Genomic DNA, 19,755 nt, shown 5'->3' with positions numbered 1-19,755 from the left:
GTCATTTTAATATCACAAATAAAAGTCACAAAACAGCGAATACTATTGTTTTCTTTTATCTAAAAAGATATATATGTCACCTTTTCTGGTCACAGGACAAGTTTGTATATGTATCATCAATAGGATGTACAAAAAAAAGAAAGAAAGAAAGAAAATAACGTTGCTACGTATTCAATACTTCATACCTGTTTTTCATATAGATCAGAATTATAATATATATAATTTTAATGCATGTAACATATATATTAGAATGAAAAAAAAAGTTCAATGAAATAAAACACTAACGGGCAGAGTTATGGTATCCGCCATTTTTATCGTTATTATTATTATTATTATTATTTTATCTTGTCACTTTTCTGTGCGTAAACTTCACTGTCTGATGCCTGCCTCTCCTGTCTCGCTTGATTTCGTGATTAGGATCGTAACAGCATATGAAACAGAAATTAAATGCTTAATTGGAAGGACAGAAACCACACGTGATTGAATTTTTGGCGGATTATGTCAGACTTGTGGAGAAACGTTCTCTCTCTCCCCCTACCTCGCTCCTTTTCTCTCTCTCTGTCTTGCTCTCTCTCTCTGTCTGTCTGTTTGTCTCTCGCACACACACACACACACACACACACACACACACACACACACACACACACACACACACACACACACACACACACACACACACATGTGCGCGAGCGCGCGATCAGTCCCGGTTTCACGGGTCTTTGTTTCTGATCTGTTAAATCCCACCCACTTGACATGAACATAGAGGAGAAAAAAAATCTCTCACTCGGGCGCCCACGTTAACGGCACCCAGTTGCTGTTGTCGACACAGCCTGCTGGACCTGTAAGATGGAGACGGAGAGCTGTTTGCCTTTCTCTTCGCAGACCAGCAGGAGGACGCCAACAAACTCTCCGGGACTCGAGCACGGCGGCTCCAGCTCCTTTCTCCCCTGCGATGAGCTCCAGAAATCGCACCTTCCTCCGCCTTCTCTTCCACACCGTCTCAGCCTGAGAGGGGATCTCTACGCGACCGCAATGGGGAGGTTTGGTGATGCTGCGGTGGACTTTACGCACGGCGCTTCTCCAGCGAACCCGACCGGTTCACCGTCCAAACACAGCAAGTTCTTGGACAGTATCAACCAGGACCAGAAAGGGGTGGCAATAAGCGGCAAACCGTCGTTTTATGAGAACAACACGGACGGTGAGTTAAAGAGTTTTTGAGTGAACATTTACTGGAATTAGCCGCGTCTTAACTATCTCAGTTTTAACTAAAACAAAGTGCAGTAGCTTGATAGCGGGCTTTGGATCAAATAAGAATCATTAAAAGTACTTTACGTTTGATTTGCCCCACCCCCTTTTTAAATTTTTTGTAACTTAGGTTTTTCTAAAGAAAATGCTCGCCATCATTCACTTGGCAACTGGTTGAAAAAAATAAGTAAATGGGAAAATCAAATATGGAAATCATTTTACACTTTTTTTTCTGGTTATTCAATTCAGTGGATCCTTTTTACAAATAATTTTTAGTATGCTGCATTTTGTGTACTTTTCATATAGTAATAAAAATAAAACAAAAGTGCATTTATGCAAAGAAAAGTGTGGTTGCAATAAAAATGTCACCAAGTTTTCTTTTTTCACTTAACAGTCCTTGATGTGAAGTTACAGAGGTTAAAGGTCAGCCTAACAGCAAGTTGGGTGTGTCATTAGACTACTACTCTTCTTTTCAGGCCAGCACTCAGCTTGGTATCTCTGTGTTTTTGCAGACGCTCACGCTTTCAGTTTCTCCTTCTTTTGCAGACTTTTTGGTCACACAAAACAGAACTGACTTTGTTTTGCAAGCACGGAGTTGCACAAATGTCAGACACGATCGCCCACAAATGTCCATCTTGGGAAGGAAAGCAACTGTATATGTTGAACTGAAGCCTGAAGAAATTATGTGGTCTTTCACTTGTTTATTGGTGCTGATGATTCTGCAAAGCAGCAGAGGATATCAGCCCCGATAAGCTTCTCGGTATATCAGTGTCCAGAATAATATACATTAGTTTCATTCAAGTTAATGCCAAAGACAGCGAACACATTCATTAAATTTTCTTTTGCACAATTACTTATGATAACACGATAATATCAGCCGGCTTCTTTCGAAATTAACTTTTATTTTAATTCTTGCTCAAGGAAAATGAGGTGTGCGTGCTTCCCCTTTTCCTTTTCTGTCTTTATCTCGTGCGCGCACACAGACATGCGCAAGATTTCCACTCATAACTACTTAAATAGTTTGATTTATTTTGCAGTTTAATGCTTATTGGTGCGAGTGTGTAAACCAGCGCATGTACGTGCAGAACACGTGCGCGCGCGTGTGTGTTCTTACGTTTTCTCTTTTAAACTTTCAAAAGCAGACGCGTCTTCCTGTTTCGTCTGCAGTGAGAGGAAAGTTTAACGTAAAAAAACCCCAAAACTTTTTTACATTGGTTTGTAATATTTTCTAGTTTTTCGCAATCAGCTATATTCTACTATAAAAGTTGAAAAAAATTAGAACGGTCAGATTTTAACTCAGTTATGGTGATTAGCCGATCTGTGGCTTTATCGTCGGGCACTAAAAGATTAAAATTTTAAAAATACTATATAGAAAAAACCCAACGATTCTGAAATGCAAAAGCAGTCCTTTATTTTTGCTTTTCTTTCTTTCATTTGTTATTTGGGAAGATGTAAATTCTTTTGGTGAAAAGAGAAAAATTCAGTTTTAATGATTGCACGTTGTTTTTGTATTTATTAGACTCATCTTCGTTGACACTCATTTTCTTTACGTCTGTTTGTTTGTGTTTGTGACTGTGGCGTAGCTGCCACAGTTGAGTTTTTTTAGATAAACTGCATGCACAGGCTTAATATTTCTTTTATTATTCCTATTTTACTCCTCAGAAATATGCCACACATACCTTCATTTTTTTCCAATCATGTTTAACCTTCTTATACTCCACAGATACCATGTGCTATAATAACTTAATATTTTAACTGTGCAACTTAATAACTTACTACACCAATCACGGCTAATAAATATTCTTTATTCAGAACTGAACAAATTCAGAATATTTTAAAACCTCGGAGTAACATTTTGTCCAAATTTAAGACAAATTTAAAACATTAAAATCCATAGCAAAATGCCTGGAAAAATGCCATTTAAATTTCCACAGTCGCAAAACAATAGCTCATCGTGCTCGCAGCATGATATTCCTGCCTTTTCATTTTGAACTTATCTCCTTTTTGCCTTTTCCTGCATTTCATATAGATCTCCAATTACACTTGAGTATAGTCATAGCGGATATGGGTGCTTGACAAGGTAAAAGCTCAATGCCCCCTTTTTTTTCCTGCAGTTGAGTATATTTTCAGCATGTGGTGTAAGGTTGGAACTAATGGACTTGAGGAAATTAATGTTGCAATAAAGAGTGTTCTCTGTTGGGCCCTATATTGAATTAAGAGCACAGCAAAGTAGTGTTTCAGCTGCCCAGAGTGAGTGAGTGCCTCCTGAAAGATGGAAAGTGGTTTTGTTTCGTAGCTCAGGGTTAAACATAATGAACTTGGACAACAACATCCAAACACTGCAGGAGGAGCCCTTTCCATGGTCTGTTAACAGGAAGGAAAGTAACGCTTTGAGATTTTCCCTCACTCCTGAATGTAAATGGCAGAATATATAGAATTAGTCCAAAACAATCATGTGCTTTAACAGATAAAAAAAATTGTGTTTCTCTTAGACTTTCTCTACATGCAATGTAAAGAGCCTGGGCGGGACTGTTGCTGTGTATTGCTGCTGTATAAATAACAGTTAATTCCTCTCTTCAGATATTTGTGACATATTTCAACAAGTTCCTATCAAGTGTAGGTGACCCTGAAAATGCCCTTTGTTCTGCATATTTTAATCAGCAGGTTAAAGTTTAGCCAGCTTTTTGAGTATTTTCTACCTAAATATGGCTCGTCTGGCTAATCGGAGTAAATCTGAATTTGTGTTGCTTGTGCATTTTCTCTGGCGGCTCACAGTTTTTAGTATAATTTGGGACTATTTTCTCAAACTGAGAAAATAGTCACATACATCACAGACAAAACTTTTGATGTGATACACAATTTGTGTTTATTTTAACTGCAGTGTGTTGGTTTTAAAATGTGTCCATGTGGGCCAAAGCTGTTTCCAGGTGAGCTGTGCTGGTTTAAAAAGGACTGCTCATCTCTATTTCTTTGCACAAGGGCCTGAAAAAGCTTTCAGCAACTTTGTATAAACTATGTGAAAAGAAAAAGGAAAGTACACAAAATCAACTCTTTCTGACCAACAGGTCATAAAGGCCAAAATGAGCAGCAGCAAGACAAACAAACCAGATCATTCATTATGTTTGCAGAGATTTGTACTTAAACAATTGTAAAATCTAAATAAAATTTGGCGTTCCATAAAAAGTCATTTAAGCTGTATCTTCAGGCAATGATAGCCTCAAATGATTAAATTTCAGTGTATATATTGATGCAGATGGACTTAGAAAAAACTGTTAGAATTTGTATATGATTTTATATTTTTTTAGTGGATGTGTAACTTTTCCTTTGCGTTTTCCTGCCTTGCTTCAGTTCGGGACAAAGACACTCCAAAAACCATGGGCTATCCTGGGATTGTCACGGACTGTTGTGGCAAGCTCAAAGAGCCAGGCAGTGGTTTACAAGGAGATTCTATCGCTGACTCCATTGACTTATCTGGCAAAAACAAGAAGCGACGTAATCGCACGACCTTCAGCACATTTCAACTGGAGGAGCTGGAGAAAGTGTTTCAAAAGACACACTACCCCGACGTGTACGCCCGGGAGCAGCTGGCGCTGCGGACGGAGCTCACTGAGGCTCGGGTTCAGGTATGCCAGGGCAACTCCATCACAGTTGACACCTTTTTTATTTTCTAAATGTAATCAGAAGAAAGTATGATGCCCTAACAAAAAGTTGTCTTCTGGAAATTTACTGTTATACTATTTTGTGTTATAATATATTTTATTTTTAAAAGGTTTGGTTCCAAAATCGCAGAGCCAAATGGAGGAAACGAGAACGCTATGGGAAGATCCAGGAGGTTCGCAACCATTTTGCTGCTACATATGACATTTCTCTTCTTCCTCGCCATGACGCATACCAGGTAGGCCAATGTAGCTCTCACATGGCATGCATGTTGTAGTCGTAAACTTAACATCATAAAACCTGCTGAGAGATTGCTTTTTGTTTTCACTGCACAGGACTGAACAATATTAAAACTTTTGCTGATATCATTCTAAATCTCTTCCTATCCAGATGCAGAGCAATCTGTGGCCGGGGGCAGCTTCAGGAGGAGGCGGTGGTTCGGGTGCAGGCTGTGTCCTAGGGGCTGACTCTATCTCCTCATCCTGCATGAGTCCGTACCCTCACCCCCACAGTAATCTGCAGGGCTTCATGGGCATGCCCACATCCTCCAGCCACCCGCACCATCACCATCACCCGCCTCACCATCCAGGCATCAACAGTCTCTATTCTCTCCACGGCTTCCCAGGAGGCCTCGGGTCGCCTTCCATCGAGGGCCCCGAGACCGAATACAAGCCAACAGGCCTGGTGGCGCTGAGGATGAAAGCCAAAGAACCAGGCAGCATTCTCTCCTGGCCAACATGACCATAATAATGCCAGCTCCCCATTATGCACTGACTGAGCCGCAGCATATTACAGTCGTCACCCATACACGATCCCAGATGTACATTTGTGGATTTGACTCGAATATTTCCTCCAAACATTTATATAAATCAACTTAGAGACGTGTTGCTATTCAGAACTGTTGGAACAGGCATTTTGCAAACAATAAGGCCAACTTGAGAATCTTGCACAAAACCCAACTTATTAATACAAACATTCTTGTTTCCAGTTCTTATTTTGTATCACAGTGCTGAGACCAAAGAGGAGAATTATTTAAGCATGTAAAAAATGTATCATATTAATCCCTTTTAATGTCTGTTGTGTTGTGCGTGAGTAATAAAGGGCTCCATGTAAATTTAACTGTCTTATTCAGCAGCAAACTATTTTGGGGAAGATGGATTTTCTTTTTCTTTCTTTTTTCAAAATGAACAAAAACCATCTCAGTTATAATTATTTTAGCCATGACTCTTTTGCAAAATAATAGCCATGTTTGCGATGCAAATATAACTGGCAATGTGGTTATGAGGTAAAAATACTTTACAGACTGTGGAGAAAAAAAAGGTTTCTGCTGTGCGGAAAGTGTACAGAGTGAATGTGCAGCCCGCTAGGCTTCACTTCAAGTTGCACTCCATGCATCAGGGGAAAGTGGCAGGTTCATAATGGAAAAACTAACCTGGTGACCACACTTCACTACTGATAATAAAGTAGATAACCACAGATGGTTATGTATTTGTCATGCATGTCCTACCATGTGAGGTGTTTAATCGATTACTGTGGCTTGCAGCATATTTTGTATGCTGAGGCCAGGTCAAGGTCAAATGTCTTCTGCATCCATGTGTACAAGCAGAATAGAACAGAATATACTCACATTATCCTGAATGCTGTCCTAATAATCGTTTTCAGAAAAATCTCCCCAAACAATTTATGTTATTGTCAAGGAAACATTGAATTGCACGGTACATCCCATATGGTGTGAATTACTAAATGCCAGTGCATTCATGTCAAACTGGCAAACATTTCAATCTGTGAGACTGATGTGAATTGAGAAAAAGAGTTTCACTGTGGGACAAAGCCCCGCCAAGCTGAACTCACTCCCCGGGAGTGTGCATTGCTTTCAGGGGAATATATTGGCTCCCCTTTGTCTTTGCCTGCTTCGGTTTGACAGCGATGCAGGGGCGGATTAGCTGCCTTCCCCTAAGTCTGTGCCGGAGTTTCCTGAGAGCCACTAACATGTGGTTCCAATAGAAGAATGCAGAAAGCCATCAGAAACACTTTCCACACCCACAGCTTCAAATTCCAGCCAGTCCCTGGGAGACGGCAGCTCTCACTGCAGTCACATAGTCCCCCTGATTAATTCCCAGATTAAGAGGAGAAGATAAGAAGACCTGTCAGAAGGGATAAGGGATTGAGGAGATTGCTGTGTTTAGGAAAGCTAGAGAAATAGCAGATGGTGGATCAGAGCTTAATTTTGATATTTATTTTTACAGTGTGAGCAGGTTAATCAAATCCACCCGTAAACAAAAGAGGAAGCTTGGTGGTTTAATGATTTTGATATTTTTATTCCTTAAAACAGTCAGAACAGCTGTAATAGATTAACTCAGGGGCTCATGATCATAGTTTGGCTTATTCTACTTCAAAAATGTCTCAGAGTGAACACACGGTGATGTCATTTCACTATAGGGGGCCATAGGTTTTCATCAAGCTCTCATTAAAGTTATCATGCTGTTGCATTGGCTTTGATCTGTGTTAAATCAATGTATCAGGATCCAAAGAGCCTCTATGAGTTTTTCAGAAAGAAATGAAAAATGATGAGTCATCGCTGCACAATGCTAGAGCTAATCATCACTCAGTATGTCAGGGTTGCTAGCTGTAGACTGTCACAAGAGCCTGGAAGCTAGTATACCCTCGGCCTCATTATTTGACTAAAAAAATATGATTTAAGGCTCATTAAAGTCTGTAAAGCTGACTGCTGGCCACTGCTCTGAGCTTTGATCTCAACAAGATTGATCTTGGCTTCAAGGTGCAGCTATTGAGACACAACAGATAAGCTACTTTTATTTAACATATCCCACTAAGGTAAACAAAGTAGTGCACTGTGTGATTGACTCGGTTTCAGCAGTTTGTCAAGGCTGCTTCCAAAATTTTATCGCTAGGAAAAATGTTTTGGCAGTTCATTCGAGAAAATCAAATATTCAGAATATAAAATGTTTGTGCCGAAGTGCAAACAGCAGTGCTTGATTTGAGCCAAAGCATGACTTGTAAAAAATGGGGAAATACTGTGAGACATTAAAGAGCAGACATTAGTAGGTTGTGATGCTTTCAACTTAAAAACTAAAGTGTTTTAATCGTCTCCATGAAAATATATACTGCTACATGTGGCCTACACTGTAGCAGATATTAGTCAATATCAGCAGCTTGATTTGCTCATATAGTTGCCAGGAAAGGCCCTTTCCGCTCAACGCTAAGGGGAGTGGGCTGCTGCACTTTTTGTTCAATACTGCCATCTTGTGGTATTGGATCTAATTGAAGATAAAAGGATTATCTGCTGGCCCCGACACCATAATTAAGTCTCACCTCCCGGGAAAAACGAAATGAATAATATTCTTACAAAACCTGCCCACAGTATTATGCTACAGTTAACAGTGAATGGACAGCAGAAACTGGCGTTGTGATATAAGCAATAAGATTTATCTTAAGTCTTAAGGTGCAGCCATTTAGACCTAACAAATAGGCCACTTTTATTTAAATAAGTAGAATAGCATACAGCTCAACAAAATAAAAATATAATATGACAATGCAAGTGTCTTAATAAGGTAAAAGCTTTTCTGAAATTTCAAAGGAATACAAAATACAAATAAAGTAAAATGTACGTTTATATTTAAACAAACACAAACAATTTCGATAACTTATTTATTAGTTTTTTATTTTATACTCAATTTATTAAGAAAATATAAAAAATATAGTGCCTGCCGCTGGGTGATTGACGTGCGCTTTAAAGCTTCCCACCCACTTTCTAACCAATCAGAACGAAGGGGTGGGTCTTCGAGCTAATCTTTACAAAATGGCGACTGTTGTTGTTTTGCCGCAGGGTCAGTGAATAAACCTGTTTTTCACTTCAGTAAATTTCTGCATTAAATTGCAGAAAAAAATCGCACCAAGGAAGAGCAAGTGTCCCGACGGTCGACACCGAGTGGGCCGAAATGAAAGGTAAAGAGCGGTCGCCGATTAAAAAACGCTCCCGGGCCCTGGACGATATTCGAGACAGGGGAGGATGCCATCCGACCAGCAAGAAAATGGGGGCTCTGTCCGTTTCCAGTGGGAGTAATAATGGAAACAGTTCGTCCAAAGGCGACGGCGGCTCGACAAGACGGAGTCTCCTCGGGGAAAAAAGAGACCGAGATTTCGACGGTCACAGCCGGACTGGAAATAATCACAGTTGTCAGTCTGCAGCTGCCGCCGCCGCTGCAGCGAGCTCCGTGGGCAAAAACCACAACCTGAGCCTGACGCTGGATTTAGCCTCACCAAGGACCACCTCTCGGGGTGAGCCGCGGTTGCAGCCACCCAGCACAGAGAGTGAGTACAAAACGCTTAAAATCAGCGACCTCGGCACTCAGCTTAGCGACGAGGACATCGAGGACGGACTCTTTCACGAATTTAAAAAATTTGGCGATGTGAGCGTCAAGATAGGTCGTAGCAACGACGAGCGGATAGCCTTCGTAAATTTTAGGAAGCCGGAGGACGCCAGAGCGGCTAAGCACGCCAGGGGACGGCTGGTGCTGTACGACCGGCCGCTGAAAATCGAGGCGGTCTACATCAACCGGAGGAGAAGTCGGTCTCCGGTGGAGAGAGACGTGTACGGTGCGGCTCAAAGCCACAGACATTTGCAGAGACCCCTCTCGCCCACCGGGCTGGGATATAGAGACTACCGGCTGCAGCAGCTAGCCTTGGGACGGCTTCCTCCACCCCCACCCCCACCTTTGCCGAGAGAACTGGAGCGGGATAGGGAGTTCGCTCTGTTTGAAGCCAGAGCACGCCCAGCCTTCATTGCAGAACGGGCAGCTTTCCGAGAAGAGGATTTTATTTCTCCAGAAGATGACCAAAGAGCTAACAGGACGTTGTTTTTAGGCAATCTGGATATAACTGTCACAGAAGCAGACCTCAGGAGGGCCTTTGACAGGTTTGGAGTCATAACAGAAGTGGACATTAAGAGACCAACACGGGGGCAAACCAGCACGTATGGATTTCTGAAATTTGAGAATCTTGACATGGCTCATCGTGCTAAGCTTAGCATGTCTGGTAAAATAGTGGGCCGCAATCCCATAAAAATAGGCTATGGGAAAGCAACACCAACCACGCGCCTGTGGGTGGGTGGTCTTGGACCTTGGGTTCCCTTAGCTGCCTTGGCAAGAGAGTTTGATCGCTTTGGCACTATAAGGACCATTGACTACAGAAAAGGGGACACTTGGGCCTATATTCAGTATGAAAGTTTAGATGCTGCACAAGCAGCATGCACACACATGAGAGGCTTCCCACTGGGAGGTCCAGAGAGAAGACTTAGAGTGGACTTTGCAGACACTGAACATCGTTATCAGCAGCAGTTCCTGCAGCCTCTCCCAATACCACCATTTGACATGGTGGCTGAGTCATTTGTCCACCGTGCCACACCTGAACCACTGAGGGTCAGGGAACGAACTCCACCGCCGCTTCACTTCAGGGAGAGAGAGCTGTTTCCTGGAACTGACTGGCCCAATCCTGCTATTCGCGAGCGAGTACGTGCCTCACCTTTTGAGCCTCTGGAGCATTTGGACCGTGAGAGGCGAACTCGTGAGCCCTGGTCTTTGGAAAGAGAGCTGCAGGGGCGAGAGCCTGCTCGAAAGCGGCGCATATTGGAGGACGGACGCCACATAGACCACTCCCCTGACAGCACTGAGAGGACAGTAAGACGCAGACGTGCTTCTCCAGATGCCAGTCCTGGAGGCAGCAGCAGAGATGGGGGGCGCTTTAGTGACTCAGAACGCCCCCTGCGGGGCGAGAGAGCCTCTCCTGCGACAGAACGCCACAGCAGCCTTGAAAGAAGCGTGTCAGACCGAAGGCCCAAAAGCCAGAGTCTGTCTGATAAGGGACTTTCAAGCAACATTATTTCAGCAGTTGGAGAGCGCAAGCGCAAGGCAATCGATGGTGGCAAAGGACCAGCCAAGAGAGAACGTTCTGAGAGCAGCTCAAAGGGAGGCCAGCCATCCAAGCTGGATGGCACCAAACTCAGTTTGGCCTGGCATGGTATGCTATTGTTGAAGAACAGCAACTTTCCAGCCAACATGCACCTGTTAGAGGGAGACCACAACGTCGCCAGCGACCTGCTTGTCGACAGCGCTACAGGAAGGCGAGTGAGCGAGCTAAAGATCACGCAGCGACTCCGGCTGGACCAGCCCAAGCTCGACGAGGTGTCTCGGCGCATCAAGGTGGCAGGTCCGGGCGGCTACGCAATCCTGTTGGCGGTTCCCGGCACCACAGAGGATGCATCTTCATCTGACCCTGCAGCTTCAACTCAGCGGCCGCTTCGCAACCTGGTGTCCTACCTCAACCAAAAACAAGCGGCTGGAGTCATCAGCCTGCCTGTGGGAGGAAGCAGAGATAAAGACAACACAGGGGTTCTTCATGCTTTCCCTCCCTGTGATTTCTCCCAGCAGTTCCTGGATTCCTCTGCCAAAGCTCTGGCAAAAAGTGAAGAGGACTATCTAGTCATGATTGTGGTCCGCGGAGCATCTTAAAGAAACAAAACACACTAAATTCAAATGGAATTAAAAAAAAAAAAAAGGATCTGCTGTATGTCAGTAACTATTGCATGCTGTGTGTTCTGCATCATGGAGTACACTAGTATGGTTATTGAGTGTTATGTTACCATGTAAACCACTTAAAGGACAAACAGTGCCCCCCTGCAAAGCTAAAAGTATGTGTGTTTCTGAAGTTACTTTTCAGAGGTGTCAGTCACAATCATCAATCTGCAGTAATTTAGCCAAAATTCTGTAAAGCGGTTAAAGTTTAGTAAGCTTAATTTATGAACAGAGAAGTCATGCAGACTATATTTTTCTTTGTAGTTCATTTGCAGATTTAAAATGTTAGCCATCCAGGTCTGCAACAGAAAAAAGAAAAAGCAGGAGCGTTAGAAGTTTAAGAAGGGGACACAATAACAGCTCCATTTAAAATCGAACCACAAACTCTGTGTTGAAACTTCACCTTCCACAGGGCGCTAACAGTAACAGAAGAAGACATGTTTCTATTATAATGTCATGCATTAGACAAACAGGTGCTGTTATTGTGTCCTGATATTTGCACCAGGCTTTCAGAAAATACAATTTTTTTTTCAAAGCTTTGAATTACAGTGCAATAATATGTCTACTATTACCACTTTTTGATGAAGGGAGACAAACGCGATTTGAATTGTTTTTCTTTTCCTTTTTTGTGTTAGAGGGTCGGTGAACTATCTCTGGTTACATTTCAAGGTCAAAACATGTTGCACAATTTTTCTCTCACCCACCACATTACAGCGTTGTCCCATCTCTCATTTATTTTCATCCTTAACAAAAAGTCAGGCAAATGAAGTGTGGTTCACTGAGGAAGAGTTGTGCAATGCCTTTTAAGTGTTACGATGCTCATGCTTGTCTGTCGCTGTGGATTTTGAAAACTGGAAAACATTGTGAAGGTCAGCAGATTCAACTTTCCTAGATACAGCTCAGTTTAATTGCATTAGAAATTCAGTTTGGAACAAAAGTACAGATTATGTTCAGGCTTGTTGTTTGGGTTTAGGTGTATTTGTCTTGTACTCCTCTGAATTGGAACGCCAAAATTGCAAGATAGACAATGAACTCAGTGTGAGTCCACTGGTAAAGCTAAATGGTCATGTCAACTCTGTATGAAATGCTGAATACTAACAGAATTTATTTTCAAGGGAACAGCCCATTACACATAGCGTAGTTTAAAAAACAAAACAAAAAAACAGCTACTAACATTTTTTTTTTTTTTTTCACAAAATATTTTATTTTGTGCATCCCTGTCTTTAGAAATGGTTGTGAAAATGTGAACTATGAAAAAGTATAATAGTAATGGATAAAAAGCTTAGAGGATTTTGTGTTGATTTGACAGACTGCTTCATTTATTTACCCTAAAACCAGTAGGTCCTTCAATAATAATAATATTAAATATGCCAGTACAAACCTAATATTTGTACAGTAAGTAGGTCTGTGCAATTTTATAGTTTTAGAGGTATCTTAACAGTTAATGTTGATTTTATTTTAGCAGTCTAAATTTGACAGTATTTCACTCACGCTTGCCAACATTTATTTATTTTTCCCCAAGGCCTACCCTGTTTTGTTTTGCCAGTGTAGTTTTGCCATGTAGTAGTAACCTGCCATGCACTATAATTTGCTGAATTTGGTTTAATATGTATTGAAAACATTTATATGTGGGGGGGGAAAAAAGAAAAGAAAATTGTTGTATATGTGAACATCACACCCACTGCGGCTTTGGACTCTTGAGGAGACGAGCACAGAGCTGAAAACCTCTGCAGAGAAGGCACCCTGGTGGTTGTGAGTCCTCACTGATGAGGCAGCTTTTAAGTTGTGTAGCCCATCTGCACCTGTGATGACTTCTGTTTAAAATGGAAAAATTGAGCAATGTACACTTTGATGTCATGGGGAAGGAAAATCCGTAGAGCCCATGCGAAGCTGTTCACATACCTGCAAGTGCATTTGGGCACTTAATGTGACCGATTATCAATAAATTGTTCATTTGAAGGGAAACATGTTTCTTCGATGGAAGTGAATTGAAGAAACGAGCTGCCCGTACCTTATTGTGTTTCGAAAAAGGAGTTGTCACTTGAAATTTTGTTTCTGCACACGAGAGGGGAGACGATTTGCAGTTTTAGCACCAGTGAAGAGAGACCCCCATTTCGAGTGAGGATTGCTGCTTACTTGCAGGCCAGTTCTGACCTCCTCAGTTGCCTAAATTACTTCCTCCCTCACGATTCCTGCTTATGTCCTCAACTGTTCCTGTTGGCATGCGAATGACTGATCAGGATCGAGGAGCCAGAGTCCAGTTTGCAGTGGCGGCACGTGCCAGTATCCTGTTGTCTCCTGTGGTCGTTACTCTAAAGGTTTCATGTGCAGTGTTCCTGGGTCTGAATACGAGGCGAGGGAAGCTCATCACCTCCGTCGCACACTCCACTCGGGAGATTGTGGGCGACGCCGCTCTGAAATTTCCATAGCATCTACAGTTCATGCTGTCACTCTCACTGCAGAGGCCAAGCTGAACCACTGGGCTGATTGTCTTTATTACACTTTGCCCAGTTATATGAGTTGATTTGACTAAATGTTTGTATCAGGGAAGAGGATTGGGCCAAACCTCAGCTAGGAATATTGTTTGTGTTCTCCTCTGATTGAACTCTCTCCGAGGAGACGAGTGAGGAAGCTCGTTTGCTTTTCTGAAGTCGTATGCCGTCATCACCCGAGGTCTGCTGCTGCTGCATGGAGCTGAAACACAAGCAGGCCTAATCCTTTACCCTTTTTTTTGCATCGCTGGAAGGAATCTACGATGCACCTCACCACTTCCCCAAATTCATCTAGGAGACTTGTTTATTTTGACAATTCCCTTTTATAAGTTTAAGACCGCTGTAGACAAAAAAAGAGGAAAGAAAGCTTCCATTTCCCCCAACAACCTGTTATAGTCATGTTAGTGTGAAAGCAAATGCTGTGTTCTGTGCTGAGGATGAGCCCTTGCTTCACTAGAGAAACATTGCCATCTTGAGGACCACGGAGCACCTGCTTTCCTCTCTCACCATCTACCTGACACCATACAGAGCTGCTATCACTAAAACTGCTGTACAGAGACAGCACGATGGTGAGTAAGGTGACCGAGCGCTGCCTGCCAGGTCTGTATCGTTGGCTTTGGCAGCAGTGGTGAGTATTGAGTGTCAACACCTCACGTTTTCCAATAACAAATGGACAGCAGCACGGTGATTTTCATTACTGGGGTTATTTTTCTTTAATGACAATTGGCATGAATCCCAAAGGGCATGTAGGACAGAATGAGAATACAGTGCTGCGCTGACCGTCGCCAGTTTTAAGATTAAGCTAAATAAAAAGATAAACTGTCCCAAATGATCAACAATTGCAAATTAAAATTTAATAAATTATGTGGAAACATTTGCTTGTTAGGCTACTGCAACTGCCACACCTCTAGATCACGTACAAAATCCTGGGTATTGTTTCTGCAGCTTTCAGGTCAATATCATTCTTTCAGAGCTCAATCATGTCACTGATTGTCAGGCACTAAAGGCAACACTAATATTGTGCTCTGTGAAGTTACTGGTATAAATTCAGTTATAAGGATCTCATTCTTTTATTGTGTGGCAAAAGATGGCTTTAAGCATTGGTGATAAATGAATGCATTATTGAACAAATCCTTTAGTATGAAATTTGAGGTGCTTTGAGTATGTATCAGTATGCTCATACGAGATTTAGAGACCTTTTTTTTTTTTCACTCGACTGCATTTGTAACCTGTAGTTGCGGATTCCTGTGCAGATCTTAATTACTCTGACTAAATTACAAGTGAAACAACACTTTATTGATGTATAGGAATATAAAATAACTAAATGTAAGCCCCACCTTTACCAGTGAGATGCAGACACTAGTGAATGAGTAATTATAATCTGTATTTTATAATACTTGTTGTTAAATACTTCTTCCAAAATTGTTTCAAATCACTGTAGTTCCTTTTAAGAGTACTTTCTGTCATAGATAATATTAATGATTATGCATGCAGAAACCTTTAATATATTATAGTCTCCAGTTAATAAAAACAAGCAAAATTAATTGATTGATTGCAGAGATCTAGTCCCAGATCCTCTAAATCCAACATAGAGCAGCTGAAGCTAGTAAAAATAAAAAGTCCAATCTGTGGTCAGAACTTCAGTGCGTGTTTTTTTTGAGGCTGTGTAAATAGAAACAGAAACAGTGAGCTCAGATACTGTCAAATAGGACACTGTTTAATGGAAAGCAGAGTGCAGTAGTGTTATTAGGTATCACTGTACACTAATGTATCTTACAGGTCAGCAGCAAGATCATAGCTGGTAATGTTTTCTTCTGTTGTTGTTGTTTTTTAAATGTTCCCAATTATAGAAAAATCTACACAAATAGAAAGATTATTTAAATCACAGCTGTATAAAGTTTTTAACTTTTTGAGAGAAGGAATTCTGCAGATTCACACATTTCCAAGATTATTTGCTGAAACCGATGCAGCTTATTAGACCACCACCCAGTGTAAGGTTCATGCCACAACTAAATTAACAGTTTTGGTAATTAACATAATATTTTTTTAAATGTTTCTGTAATGGTTAATCCAGCAGTATGCACAAAATATTTTAATAGTTAAAATGTACCTGTTATTTTTATCCATGAATTCAAAAAATTAAGCACATGATGTTATTTTTTAACTTTTGATTAAGAAAAATTAGTTTTAGTGGTTGAATGTTATACTTGATTAATTTCTGACTTCTCAAATTTGGACATAAAAACATGAATTCAGTTTGTTAACAAAAACAAACAAGACATAATTTTTAAAAAACGTTTTTTAGACAGATTTCTAAAATATTTGTTTTCTCATTTTTTATCACGTGCAGTCAAAAATCTGTTAAGCACTGCATATCATCCAACTATACTGACTCTGGTTATAGTGTCACTACTTACATGATTTTGTGCAATCAATGTTTGCAAACACCTTTTTTGTACATAAGTATTTTTGCAAATAATCTGAAGCGAAGTATAACACTGTGAAATAAATCTCTAAGACCGAGGTACGATATGATATCCTTGTTAATACATTATTGTTAAAAGATGATCTGATTTGCTGTTATGGCCACAAAAACCACATATTCATACTTGCTTGTAGTATCCATGCTGACTGCAGTGTAGTTCGTTGTAGTGTTAAGCACCAATTTGTATATTAGCATTTTATGCTGGTGAGATTTCCTATTTCTTGATAAGTGTTTCTAATATTACTTTTTTCTTTTCTTTTTTTCACCTGACACACTTTAAAGTGTTAAAGTTTGCAATCATTTTGCACCTTTTATGAGTGAAACCATGTTTGTATTTTTTTTTTTTTCCTCTCAGGGTTCAGCTGGACAGCTCTTTGTTCCCAGGATACTTGACACACCACCAGGTGTCATCTGCAGTAAGTACCCCGTATGTTGTGAGTAGCTGTAGCATGAAATCTGTGACAGCTGTAGATGAATATCTGGTATTTAGGAAAATGAGTGTAATTCTTATTTAGCACGTCCTGATAATGTGTCAATAAAACAAGTTTATTTGTTAAAACTTGTGTTTCTTGGCCTGGTGTTAGTTTGTCATCTGAATCACACAATAACAGACTGAGGTACACATCAGTTTATTACAGCTGACCTGCACACTGTTACAGCGCTTAAAAATGAACTCTACTGGCTTAGAACCAGAAATCTATGATTGGTTAACCATATCTCCTAAAGTCAATCAGTTAAAAAAAAAATCCAGGAGTGAGAGTCAGGAATTTAAAATAAGTACCTTACCGAATAATGTGTTTGCTGCAACAAAAGCATCCAATCAAATGTCATCAAACGGCACATGGATATTGTTTAAGCGTACAGCTTCTTAACATATCCAGATAACTAGCAAGTAAAATGATCCCTAACCCAAATCTACCTTTAAAGCATCAAATACTTTTCATAAAAGATGCATTATAGTACAAAATAGTCAGTGGAACTAAATCACAAAAGCATACTGATGGTGAATGCAACTCGTGAGCCAAAAGAGCCTTTGTGCATGACTGCTGTTATAGAAACAATACAAAGAACCTCGCTCAGTATTGTGAAAAAGAGTTGAGGGGGAATAATTTGGTACTAATTGAGACAGCATTCTTTGAGCAAAAGCCTCATTCAGCCACACGAGGGCAGCAAAACAAAGCGCACGATTCAATTAAGACATTAAAAATAACTGAATAGTGGGTGGTCATAGTGGTTTAAAATACGTACATTTTTAACCAGCAATAAGCTTCAAGTTGAAGGTTTTTTCTAATGTGATCTTTGGCTGATATCAGAGGAAGTTAGTAAAAGATACATTACCTTGTAAGGCAAACAGTGGTGAAAAACAAGGAATCCACTGAAAACAAAGAACAAAACAAAACCCTCTCTACAATAAAAAAAAAAAAAAGATTTAAGACTCCCATGTACAAATACAATATCATTAGAAGTTGCATTGCCATTCACTGGCTGCCTGCAGGCACTGTAAAGACTGGGCAACAGTTTTAAACAGTCCACTTGTGGCACTGTGCATTTACATGGTCAACATTACACTATCAACACAGTTGGTCAGAGACATACAAGGACGTACAAGGATGACAAAATAACAAACAAAACAAGAACAAAATGCTGCTGTTCAGGGGAGCTCGTCGGCTCCATCACTCCTCAGTCTAACTGCGACATAGAAAATACTGAAACCTTAACTGAACAACAGGCTTTCGGGAGCTGGTGATAGTTGCAGAGAAGGAAACGTGTTTATGTGCGCATTTACCAAAGGAAAATCTCTCTCTCTGTGCATTTGCATAGAACAGCTCATGAGCGTGTGCTGACAAGTTAAAGATAACTGACATCTGAATGTTTTTGTCATCATCAGTGACCTAGAAAAGGAGAAAGTTGTTTCCTTATATAATTATAAACTACCTAAGGTTCTAATTTAATACATTTTTTTAAAAATCTGAAGAAAATACTTCAGAAGATTGCAGCTGTAATCACTGTGTAAAAGATTAAAATATCCTATGTGATCAAAAAAGATGAAGTAAGTCTGAACTGTATTTGAAGCACCGAAAGGAGGTTAGGCGAACTCAAAGTGTTGCAACTGAATTCTCAGTTTACTGACCAGTAAAACAAGTTACTTCACAGGAGAAAGCAACTGAATAATAATTTGCAGTGTTACATAAGAAAGTTATAAGCAAATAGTGAGTGATTAAAGCGGTAAAAAATAAAATAAATTGAGGCACTAAAGATAGCTGAAGAGTACGGTGTGAAAGTATTAGGTGAGTAATGTCAGCAGCTGAATGTCGGTTAAAATAGTTCAATAGACATTTGAGTAGAATCAGTTAAAGTGTCAGCCTGCAGTGCTGAAAGCAGCCTAAATGTCAGTTAAAAATAAGGGACAAACATTTCAGCAGATGCATTTACTGCTAAAAGGAGCCGATGTGTAAAAGCTTTAAAAGGGCTACTTTGCATGACAACAGTGAAAGAGCTGGGGTAAGTGAACGCCCCACAAGCAGCTTGCGTTTCATGCAAACGTCCTGCAGCCCTTAAATGCTCAAGCTGTCTGAAGACCCTCCCACGGCACAATGCACACCCATGAAAACTCCTGGGCTCTAAAAAGCATAAAACTTCTCATGTGACTCCAGGAAAGCCATGAAAGGTATGAAAAACTGAGCTAATGCCACCATTAGCATCTGTGCACAACTGAAAATAAGTATGAATGTGGTTAAAAAAAAAAAAAATCCAGAGGTGACAGGCACAGCAGAACAATTTCTGTGGGGGGAAAAAACCTGAAAGCATGATGCTCAAACATCTGAGAAAAAGGTCAACAAGACTGAATTTTGTGTCATCATAAAAAGATGCTGAAATACTCAACGGACAAAAAAAGTGTTTGGAAAAATGAAGAATGCCACTGCGAGTCTCAAAGTGAGTACACCAGTAAACCACACGCCTACAATAATCAACTTAGCAAAGAGATACATTTTCTCGGTTAAACTGCAGAAGCAATGCAGGCTTTTTGGCTTCGTATTACAGATTATGTATTGTTTCACAGGCGCAGGCTGAAATAATACGGCAGCTCGGTATCTCGGCTATCTTGAGAGAATGTCATGCAGCATAATCACAAGCTGGCCCAAAGTGCATATCAGTGAGTAATGTTTACCAGATACAGGTAAAAGCTTCCCAAAGACATCAGGTGAAAAGTACTTTATCATGGATGCGTGCTTCCATGGATCATAACAAAAAAAAAAAGAAAAGAAAGGAAACTCAACAGAAGACA

General features: G+C 40.6%; 3 protein-coding genes across 4 annotated transcripts in view; 2 read left to right on the top strand and 1 right to left on the bottom strand.

Annotated features, from left to right (window-relative positions):
- The first annotated feature begins 846 nt into the window (after positions 1-846).
- Positions 847-6,016, top strand: alx3 (ALX homeobox 3). Its single transcript, XM_085259568.1, has 4 exons — positions 847-1,198; positions 4,594-4,868; positions 5,015-5,140; positions 5,293-6,016. Exons 1-4 carry the CDS (start codon positions 847-849, stop codon positions 5,641-5,643), a joined length of 1,104 nt encoding a protein of 367 aa, XP_085115694.1. The 3' UTR covers positions 5,644-6,016.
- Positions 6,017-8,694: 2,678 nt separating this feature from the next.
- rbm15 (RNA binding motif protein 15) lies at positions 8,695-17,032 on the top strand. The gene has a single exon (XM_085258538.1). The coding sequence runs from the start codon at positions 8,862-8,864 to the stop codon at positions 11,427-11,429; it is 2,568 nt and encodes an 855-aa protein (XP_085114664.1). The 5' UTR covers positions 8,695-8,861; the 3' UTR covers positions 11,430-17,032.
- An 8-nt stretch (positions 17,033-17,040) lies between these two features.
- Positions 17,041-19,755, bottom strand: part of slc16a4 (solute carrier family 16 member 4) — a 31,916-nt gene continuing 29,201 nt past the window's right edge. For both annotated transcript variants that reach the window (XM_085258539.1, XM_085258540.1), the window contains one exon: positions 17,041-19,755. This exon is cut by the window's right edge and continues 650 nt beyond it. The gene's annotated coding sequence lies outside the window, so the exon portion shown is untranslated.

Source organism: Mchenga conophoros, linkage group LG20 (genome assembly GCF_057382185.1).
Source record: "Mchenga conophoros isolate Kocher_MC1m ecotype Shallow Benthic linkage group LG20, M_conophoros_male_GT1.1, whole genome shotgun sequence".
In the NCBI taxonomy this organism is placed as follows: Eukaryota; Metazoa; Chordata; class Actinopteri; order Cichliformes; family Cichlidae; genus Mchenga; species Mchenga conophoros.
This window is presented reverse-complemented; position numbering and strand designations above follow the sequence as displayed.

Coding starts and splice junctions, on each gene's coding strand:
- alx3 (XM_085259568.1), top strand. CDS start 847: ATGGAGACGGAGAGCTGTTTGCCTTTCTCTTCGCAGACCAGCAGGAGG. Junction 1,199..4,593: donor TTATGAGAACAACACGGACG/GTGAGTTAAAGA, acceptor GCCTTGCTTCAG/TTCGGGACAAAGACACTCCA. Junction 4,869..5,014: donor TCACTGAGGCTCGGGTTCAG/GTATGCCAGGGC, acceptor TATTTTTAAAAG/GTTTGGTTCCAAAATCGCAG.
- rbm15 (XM_085258538.1), top strand. CDS start 8,862: ATGAAAGGTAAAGAGCGGTCGCCGATTAAAAAACGCTCCCGGGCCCTG.